The sequence below is a fragment of the Microtus ochrogaster genome, linkage group LG1, assembly GCF_000317375.1.
Source record: "Microtus ochrogaster isolate Prairie Vole_2 linkage group LG1, MicOch1.0, whole genome shotgun sequence".
NCBI classification, from domain to species: Eukaryota; Metazoa; Chordata; class Mammalia; order Rodentia; family Cricetidae; genus Microtus; species Microtus ochrogaster.
In genome coordinates, this window is record NC_022027.1 from 57,853,079 (window position 1) to 57,863,474 (window position 10,396).

The 10,396-nt window shown below is 47.0% G+C and overlaps 1 protein-coding gene across 1 annotated transcript in view; it reads right to left on the bottom strand.

Moving 5' to 3' along the window:
• Positions 1-10,396, bottom strand: part of Cplx1 (complexin 1) — a 30,466-nt gene that overhangs the window by 2,537 nt on the left and 17,533 nt on the right. The window contains exon 3 of the mRNA XM_005359667.2: positions 4,452-4,627. Within this exon, the coding sequence (XP_005359724.1) occupies positions 4,452-4,627 (176 nt within the window). The remainder of the gene's footprint in view (positions 1-4,451; positions 4,628-10,396) is intronic.

The following is a 10,396-nucleotide window of genomic DNA, read 5'->3' on the forward strand; positions in this document are numbered from 1 at the left end:
TAATCCTGGCTCCGTTTCCAGCCCCTTTTACGGTAGACCACCCTTCCTGGAAGCCTGAAAGCATGCAAACTCTACAAACTCATAACTTTGTTTCTTCTGCTTATCAGGGAACACAGACACTCTGACTTATTTCACTACCAGCCCCTATCCAAAGAAATGATGTGATCTGTTTCCAGATGGGGATTTGCCTGGGTGCTCATCTTCTGCTAAAGCCACTTTTATTCTCTCCTGGTGGAGGAGGCAACGGTCAAATTCAGTCAAGACCAGAGAAGACAAGTGTCCCTAATAAAAAAAACAAATGGGGCTCATTTCTGCTTCTTTGGTCATCCCTCCATCCCTTAACAGAACTGAGAATAGTTTTGTTGACCAGGTGAAAAAGCACGGCAGTGAATGTCATTTTCCCTGGTGCCTTCCAGTACCAGACAGAGAAGTGATGGGTGTCAGCTGGCATGAAAGGCAAACACCAGGGGGCCACCCCCATCTTCAACCTGGCACTGGTCCCACCGCAGGTCACCTTCTGGGAAAACCTTACCCATACAGGCAGAGCCCCTGTGGTAAGAAGAGGAACACATGGCTCAGTGTTCTGTGGGGTAGTGTGTATGTGAGCCAGGAGAGATGTCTCCAGAAACTGGGTCAGGCCAGAGCAGCTTCCAGCCAGGGGAAGAGCAGAAGGATAGGCCAGGTGGGGTCCATGGGCAATCTGAGAGTCTGAGCTGCCTACGGCTACATTTGGAGACAAGTGTGTGATAATTACCTGAAAGCAAGTCCTTCCGCTGAGATTCAAGGTTGTTCTGAAGCCAATTTGAGCTCTATCTCAGGGAAAGTCATGGTTATTCTGCTCGAGAATGCCATCCAGGCCACATCCCAGAACCAGACTCCACTTGTGTGGTCTGTTCTGGTCTTCTGGACTCCAATGATAAATGCCAGGCTAACCCCAGCCAGGTATTCATTACGTCAGGTGCCCAAAGACAGGACCACAGGAGGTATCAGTCAGGTTTATTAGAAGGCACACCCTGGGGAGCTTCCAGAGCCAGATGAAGACTGGGGACCGGGTTGGGGGGGTCAACAGAAGACCTAAGAACATTGTTTAGAAGAAGCCTCTAGCGGCTGTCAGTGGTAAGAGCCAGTGACTCTAGCTGGTATTCACCCCACACCCTTCCTCATCATACAGATGAGAGAGTCTGAGTATAGAAGCTTGGGGCCTCAAACATGCCAGCTCTACACCTGGGCCTTGTCTCTTTACCAGGAGGAAGGTTCTGGCTCGACAAACGGTTCACTGTGGGTGGCTGAAAGCAGGCGCCAATCAGGTGGTACATATGCAAACATGAAGGTGTGTGTGCAGATTTGGATGCTGTGGAAATAGAAGTTGGATGGTAGGTATGCAAATCAAGTACCTGCCTAGATGACTCCCTAATGGACACGGATCCTTCTCTAGGAAACACCCCACCTCTTGAGACACTCCCAAATGGCCATGTCCAGTTTTCTGAATGGATTACTGGGGCCTCACATCATATGGATATGAAAATTGTCCCTGTTCTCAGTCTCTTCCCCTCCCCCCATCACTGCAAAGCCTTATGACACTATTCAACCTATCAATCCCTGACCAGAGAGACACAGTCGAGGGAAGGTCGGGGATCCAGTTCTAGTGAGGAGCAGGGGCTGCCCAGTGAGGGCTAAAAAGTCATACCCAACAGGCAGAATTTACTCCTGTGGGAGCTGGGAAGGTGGAGCAGCAGCAACAAAGGCCCAAGAGTCAGAACTATTAGGTAGCCGGGCAGTGGTGGCACACACCTTTAATTCCAGCACTTGGAGGCAGAGGCAGACAGATCTCTGTGAGTTCGAGGCCAGCCTGGTCTACAAGAGCTAGTTCCAGGACAGGCTCCAAAGCTACAGAGAAACCCTGGCTCAAAGGCAAAACAAAACAACAAGAAAAGAACTATTAGAGTTTGGGGTGGCCAAGCAGTGGTCCAGCAGCAGGAGGGTGTCGGGAGCATGGCAGCTTTGTACCACCCTGTCCAGTATAGGCTGAGGTCGGATGGGGCCCAGAGCATCTGGACATGCCTGGGGCTTTGACCCCTACAACTTTACCCTTGAGCCTATCCTTCCCATGGGGTTCATATGAATGTTCTCCATTTCTTCTTTATAATTAGTCTAACACAGGCTGCTGAAACTTTCTGAAGTAGTGGTTCTCAGCCTTCCTAATGCTGCAACCCTTTCATACAATCCCTCACATTGTGGTGACCCCCCCATCCCTAACCATAAAATTATATTAATTGCTACTTCAGAAATAATCTTGCTACTATTATACAACACAATGTAAATATCTGTGTTTTCTGATGGTCTTGGGTGACCTCTGTGAAGGGGTCATTCTATCCTCAAAGGGTCAGGACTGACAGATTGAGAACTGATGTTCTGAAGAATGAATTTCTCCACAATTTCCAGGAAAATGTATGAAAACAGAAAAGTGGAGAAGGTACCCTGTAGGGCTTCCTTGAGTCCTTTTTTTAAAAATACTGAGAGGTCAAAGTCTTTGTGGGTGGTGTGATATCTGGCAGGGACTCCCTAGGGGGACTGAGCCAGGCACATGACTCCCCTGAAACCAAAACCCAGCCCCCCTCCTTGGACTTGCCAGAGCCTCTGCACAACTAGGCATCTAGCACAGCACCCTACCCCAACCTTGCTCTGTCCTGGCTGGATAGCTTCTCCCTCTAGGCTTTACCTAGGGAGGGACCTCTGTGACTCCCAGCTTTCTTTTGCTTCTTTGTCCCTCCCTCCAAACTGTTTCCCTCTCAGCACTGTATCTGTCTAACTCTGTTTCTCATGCTCACCCCCATCCTTCCATATTACAGTTAATTTAGGGGTCTGCCACTGCGTTGCTCACATGGTCAATAGCGCATCTTGCTAACCACGGTAATAACTCACTGACTGTGGAAGGTAGGATCAAAGAAAAATGAGCAGGAACTTTCTACAGGGCTTGAGGAAACTGTCCAGTAACTGTGCTTCAAGGCAGGTGCATAGTCCAGACCCAAGTGTGGGGTAAGGGTGTGTTAGGATCTAGAGGGTATAACACGGGTGGAGAGGAGAGGCCAGCCTCCCATTTGGCCCTTTGGGAGATGAAGGACCCAATTTGCTCAGCCACCTAAAGACTATCTCCCTTTATCCACCTTAGGAGATACGGATTTCCTTTCCCATGAATCCCAAAGATCTACCCCAACCACTGACATATCAACAGAGAACTTGATGTGGATGCATAGGCAGGAAAGGGGTCTAGAACCTGGGCTGTCCACTCTCCAGCCTAGCATTTCATCAAGTCCAGAACTGGAGGATTATGTGGCCACTCCCTGCTTCTCACCCACCCAAGTCTGCTGAGCTACCCTACAAAGCCAGGAAGGATTTAGATGACGTGTTTATTCTCACGGCCTCTCTGCTGTGTGGACAATCACTGTCTCCACCATGCTCCTGGCCTGTGAGCAGGGGTCACACATGCCTACCATGTTCTGCCCTCCCCATGGCACAGGACAAAAGCAGGGCTTTACTGCAGGATCCTCCCACCTAGCTGCTAGCTTCAGTTGCACACTGATAAGCAGGCAACCACTTCTTCAGGATTCTGTCCAGCCTTCACTACCCTACTCGCTACAGTAAGGATTGGAGGAGTGGGCACAGGTCATCCTCTTGAAAGATGTGGCTGTACGTGGGTCTCAATTCAGGATTCCCTGGGGCCTCAGTTTTTCTACCATGAATAGGCACAGTGCTTTCTGGCTACCTCATCCACAGGAGACAGTCACTAGGGTGAATGAGAACAGGGAGGTTGCCACCCATCCACCTAGGAAACAAAGGTAAAGAGGACCCTCTGGCCCTGATTTTCGTGACCCGCCAAGACTTTATGCTCAACTAATCTCTATTCTCTCAGAGCCTTCTTTCTGAGCAGGGATCAAAACTCCAGGAAAGCAACCAGTCCTGACATGAGGAGTAGAAAAGGCCAGCCCTCAGAATGACCCTCATCCAGATGTGAAAATGTGTAGTTCCACAGCGGTTCATTTCCCAAGGTTTTGACCCCCGAAGGAGGCTGCTGCTTCTGGTGGGGTCACTACCTGCAGCTCTCCTCCCTGTGTGGAGCTACGGATCCCTGGTCTCTTGACTTCCTTAGACCCTTTCCCTACTGGAGTGAACGGAGCAAAACGCCTGTGCTTGCAGCTGCTCTGAGCCTGATGAGCCTGCAGCCGGAAGATCCTGAGAGCTGGGCGTGGCTAACGATCCTTATAAAAGCTGCCCCTGAGCGCAATAAAGTTTGGCATTCTTGTATCCAGGATGACCCGTGTCCAGGGTGTCTCTCTCTGCCTATGTGTTTTTAAGTCTCCAGCTTAGTTCCCAGCTAGCCTACGGTCTTGTAGTGGCACGGGTGCTTCAGAACCCTTCAGCTTTTTACGTCCCCGCACCTATCCGTTGCTCACCTTGTCTCGGATGCCCTGCCGCATGACCTCACGTTCCGCCTCCATCTTTGCGTACTTTGCCTTGCGCTCCTCCTCTGCCTGCCGCAGTGCCTCCTGCCGTTCCTCCTCCTTCTTGGCAGCATCAGGGTCCTTCTCCTCATCACCCCCAAGCATCTTCCCCATGTCCTTGGTGGCCCCTAGGAACAAAGGCAGAGGTCAGGCAGTAGCTTTCAGCGTTCCCAGTCCCTTCTGCCGGGCATGGGTCCAGTGGTGCCCATCCCTTGTGGGAAGCAGTGGGTGTTCTGGCTGTGCGCATACTTGCAGATTTATGTGCAAGTAGTTGTGTTGTAGTTGCATGTTCATATGCTTATCTGTGTATCTTTTTATCGGTGAACATGTTACTGCATATGTGTGCCTAGATGCACTGATGTGTCTGCTCATCCATGTGCTTCTGAGAGGCACATGTCATCCCTGAGGCTTGTGCCGGGCAGAGGATTTGGCTCTGGAAGGTGGTGGAAGGAAAATCCAGATGTGCAGATACATGGATGATGAACAGTCAGGGAACAGATGTCTGGTGGACAATATTGGTCACTAAAGTAGGCACCAGGCACGCACCCATGACCCAGGCTGCAGGCACTGCCTGTCTTTAGCACCAAGACCCTAATTGCCCCTACGCTAGGCACCAATCTTCTCATGAGCTCCTGAGTCACAGGCCCTACAGAAACCACCCCAAATGCCTTACAGTTTAGCCCAGAGGACAGAGGCTGTAATTACATACTAAAGCTTGACCCAATGAGCAATCATAAGCCCACTGCACCCAGACATCATGTCACCCAGGATGGGGCACTAAGCCCCACAAGATCTCAGCGTGGGTGCTGGTTCCCTAGTTTTTGTGTCTCTGGAGTACCTGCAACCCTATTACCATGACAGCAAGAGCGAAGCCAGACGTCCTCTCCTCTGCATGATGTCCTTGGATGTTTTGATTGCCTGAAACTCTACCACAGGTGATAGGGTGTGGAGAGACTGAGGACATATCGTTGCTGTCAGGGTGAAGACAGAGACCCAACTTGAAACAGACATTTTCTGACAGAACAGATCTTGAATCTTATTGAAAGTTATGAGCTTCTTGGTTAGTTCTCAGCTGCATCTAGAAACTTACAAATGAGATGCTGGGTCAGTGACTCAAGGGAAGTTGTTGGGTTGTGAAGAAATCTTTCAGTAGTTTTCCAGGTAACTCACTGGATTCTCGCTGCCTCTAGCACTGCTATCTCTGGCAGGTGTTGGGGCAGGCAAGGACAAACCTTGCAATCCTGACTGCCTTCATGTAAATTTTATTCTCTACTAGAACAAGCTAATTTACACTTAAGTGAGAGAAACCCATAATTATTTCTCCCTCTGAAAAGGTGCTGGCATTCTAAAGCAGAGATAACTGAATCCGGTGTCTATGTCTATTCCTAGAGCAGTGATTCTCAACCTGTGATTCACAACCCCTTTAGGGGTGGGTCGAACGACCCTTTCACAGGGGTCACTAAGACCATCAGAAAACACCGATATTTATATTACAGTTCATAACACCAAAATTAGAGTTATGAAGTAGTAATGAAGATTTTATGGTTGGGGATCAGCATAACATGGGAACTGTTAGGTACTGAAGGACCAGAGCTATAGGAAGGCTGAGAACCACTGTCCTAGAGAAGATGAACAGTGGCTGGAGTGTGACCGTGGGGCAGTGTGGCTTGTGGCTGCCTATTTAAGGCCTGTCCTGCATCCCACTCTTCACATAGACTGCAATCTCCATTTTACTGAACGCCAGCTATGTGCTACTACGGATCTGTGTGCCTTCCCTAAACCTCCCTATATGCCAGGGATTTCTGCTTGGGCTGGCTCTGGGCTCTGAAGGAAGATCTACTTCTGTTACAGGAATTCTGAGCCTTCAGACTATGGAGGAAGCTCTGGAAGGCAGGGTGACCCCAGGCTGTGGTGCATGCACACAGTGACATTCTCAAACCCATAATGACAAATGAATGTGTGCACTCACATACATGGATGAAAAACGTCTTAACAGGTCTTTTACCAAGAAACTTATATATGTGGCAAATATGTAGAAATGTATGGTTGGCTGATAGAAATAATGCTTGGTCACAGGAATTCAAGATTAAGTCACCAACAAGTAGAGAATGGCTATACAAGTGCTGGATAGGATGTGCAAACAGCAACACATACTGGTGGGATACAGATGATACAGGAGTTGGGGGACAGTGGTTGACGTCAGCTTGTTCTTTCTCTGCCTTTCTCCCCCAGTGCTTGGAATTGAACTTAGGACCTCACATGCTAGACAAGCACTCTGCCATGGAACTATTAGGGGTTTTGTTTCGTTTTGGTTTTTCGAGACAGGGTTTCTCTGTAGCGTTGGAGCCTGTCTTGGAACTAGCTCTTGTTGACCAGGCTGGCCTTGAACTCCCAGAGATCCACCTGCCTCTGCCTCCCGAGTGCTGGGATTAAAGGCGTGTTCCACCCCTGCCTGGCTTAGTTTCTAACAGTGTTAAACACACCTATAATGTGATTCAAAAAGTATAGTCTCACCGGGCAGTGGTGGCGCACGCCTGTAATCCCAGCACTCGGGAGGCAGAGGCAGGCGGATCTCTGTGAGTTCGAGGCCAGCCTGGTCTACAAAGGGAGTTCCAGGACATGCTCCAAAAACCACAGAGAAACCCTGTCTCGAAAAAAAAAAAAACCAAAAAAAAAAAAAAAAAAAAAAAAGTATAGTCCCAAGTATTTATCCAACAGAGATAAAACTTAAGTCCACATGAATCTGGGACAAAAGTTATAGCAGTTTTGTTTGTAATAGTAAAACAAAATAACTTCTTTGACCATCAGCAGGCAAATGGGCAAGTGAACCACGGAACATGCAGGTGGGGAATAAATACTGCTCAGCAATGAAAAGAAGTAGGCCATTGGTTGACGCGCCCAATAGATTGAAAGAAGCTCGACTCTTTGGTTCTGAGTGTAAAAAGCCAGAAAAGAATTATATGATTTTTATTTAAGTAAATTTAAGTGTTGACTGATCTATAATGAGAAGGCAGCTTTGGGATTCTCTGGGGATGGCAACAACCTTAGACCTACGGAAACTGGTTGAGCAATTCCTGTAGGACTAGTATTTGTACTTTCTAAACACCAGAGACACCACAACTCTAATGAGTATTCAATCTCAAAAGACTAAAACTAGAGGTGGTAGAGACCATGTTTCTTGATCCTGATCTAATCAAACTACAAGTTCTAAACAGAAGACCAAACTGCAGAGGTTATAGTCCCAGAGGTTCAAATATTAGAAACAGTTTGCCTTTCAACTGAAGCGGATATTAAACTGAAGGCATAAAAAGCTTGAAAACAGCAGAAAGCAGACACCCTGCAGCTGTTCTCTGGCTTTTAGAGAATCACAAGACCATGCACGCACTTGGTCGTGTTTGCACAGGGCATCAGCTCATCCCCCAGAAGCTGCAGGGAAAGTCTGGACAGTTTCAGTGCAGACAAAGGAATCTTTATTTCCCCAAATCTTCATCCCATGATTTGATTAACCTAATCTAACAGACTATATGTCTAAAAATAAAGTCTATGACTAAAGCTGTTCTGGATGAATAATTATAACCTTAATCACAAAGAAGGAAAATCAAAGTGGAGGGGCTTCATAATCATTCTAAGAAATAAAAAAAATTAATCCTACTCAGGTAACGCTGGCACATACCTTTAATCTCAGCACTTAGTAGGCAGAGACAGGTGGATCTCTGAGTTTGGGGCTAGCCTGGTCTACAGAGTGAGTTCCAGAACAGCCATGGCTACACAGAGAAACCCTGACTTGAAAAGTTAAAAAAAAAAAAAAGATCCAATGTGATATTGGGAGAGAGGATCTATAGAGAGAATCAGAACTGCAATGAAAGAGAACATACTTCTATTACAATAAAGTGTGACTGGTGCATTGTTGTTCAGCTTTGGAGGCCCAGTTTGGAGAAAAGTAAATAATAGTGAGTGTGGCATCTTAAGATACAGCACTCTCTGTCTCTCCACTTCTCTTGCTGTTGGTGCCATCTTCTGTCTAAAACTCTCAGGATGTTCTAGCAAAAACTGACCAGAACTAACTGCATAGAAGGATAGCAGGGGATGACATTTTACCTAAACTCAATATTGTTTTGCCCCCAAACTATCCATGCCAGTCGAACACACGTACGGAGAACTTGCATTTACAATTATGGAAACAAACTGCATTTTACAAAGAAATCTATAGAATCTTAAGGGTTTTTAAAATTTATTTTTATTTCATGTGCATCCATACTTTTCCTGCATGTATGTCTGTGAAGGTGTCAGATTCCCCAGAAATTGGAGTTACAAACTGTTGTGAGATGCCATGTGGGTGCTAGGAATTGAACTTGGGTCCTCTGGAAGAGCAGCCAGCGCTCTTAACCGCTGAGCCATCTCTCCAGCCCATGCTTAAAAAAATTTTAAAGACATACCAGCTCCCTGCTGGACAAGCTTACTGTGAAGATGGTGACACCATTGTGGTATGCAACTGTATGCTGCCTGGATTGAATCTCTGACTTAAACTTTGGGGTATCTTAAAATTCTTGATATATTTAAGGTTCTTATGCCAGAATGAATGTCTGAAAAATGAAAATACAAAGCCTGAAACAGTAAAGCATACCTGAAATCTTAAAACTTGAGAGGTGTAGCTGGAGTTTCATGAATTCAAGGCCAATCTTAACTAAATAGCAAGTTTGAGGCCAACCTGAGCTATATAAGACCCTGGACTAAAGCAAAGCAAAGCAAAACAAGAAGGAGGCCAATAGAGTAACAGACAGTTTGAAGGTGGTCATGTTGTAGATGTTTTAAATGTCATCATGTCCACTCCTGGGGACGGTGCACAGTTAGTTCTTGGAGAAAGGGGGTTAGTGGCAGAAGCTTGGGAAAGTGGTCAGACATTGTTATGCACATCCTCCTACCTAGCCCTCTTACTCTCGTTATCTGTCATAAACGGTCCTTTGTTGGGACATGGGCCTACAGATATCCACTATCCCAACACAAGACTAGAGATAAGGCATGTCTTGGGCATGTGGCCATATAACTGGGGAACATCTGGAGTTACAGTGCACTTGGAGATGTGGAAGACCTAGGAGAGGGCCATCATATCCTAGAGGAGGTTGAGAGGCTGCCTCAACCTCCTCTATATTATTATACTGCCTATTATGCAGTATAATAGGTCCACTATGTGAAGAAAAGTGCATCACATACTCAGTTTTTGGAAAGCAAAGAAAAAACCCGATGGGTAGCCAGGCATAGAGGTGCATGTCTTTAATTCCAGCATTTAGGAAGCAGAGACAGGAGAATATCTGTGAGTTTGAGGCCAGCCTGGTTTACAAAGTGAGTTCCAGGCCAGTCAAAGTTACACAGAGAAACCCTGTCTTGAAAAATCACACACACCCCAAAACCAAAAACCTGATGGGCAAAGATACCCATGATCTCACAGTTCTTTGAGGATCAAAAATTACCAGAGGCTGCATGTCATCCTCCTGTTAATCCTCAACCCTGGGAAGCTCTGGGGATGTTCACTAAGATCCACCAAATGCCAGTTTCCACTATACTGAGATACCTCGCACCATACATTAGGACAGGTATTACAAAAGACAGAAAACAGGAAGTATTGGTAAAGATGTGGGGGAAAGTGGAACTTTGGCTGGGAATGTGTAGTGGTCCAGCCTGTGGAAGACAGTTTGGTTGGTCCTCAAAAGGCCAAGCACTGGGCCTGAAGAGATAGCTTAATACTTGGGAGCACTGGTTGCTCTTGCAGAGGACCTGGGTTCCTGGCACCCACACGGCAGCTCACAACTGCCTGTAACTCCAGTTCCATTGTATCCAGTGCTCTCTTCTGGTCTCCAAGGACTTTGAACACACATACACACACATGTATCTGTCTGTCT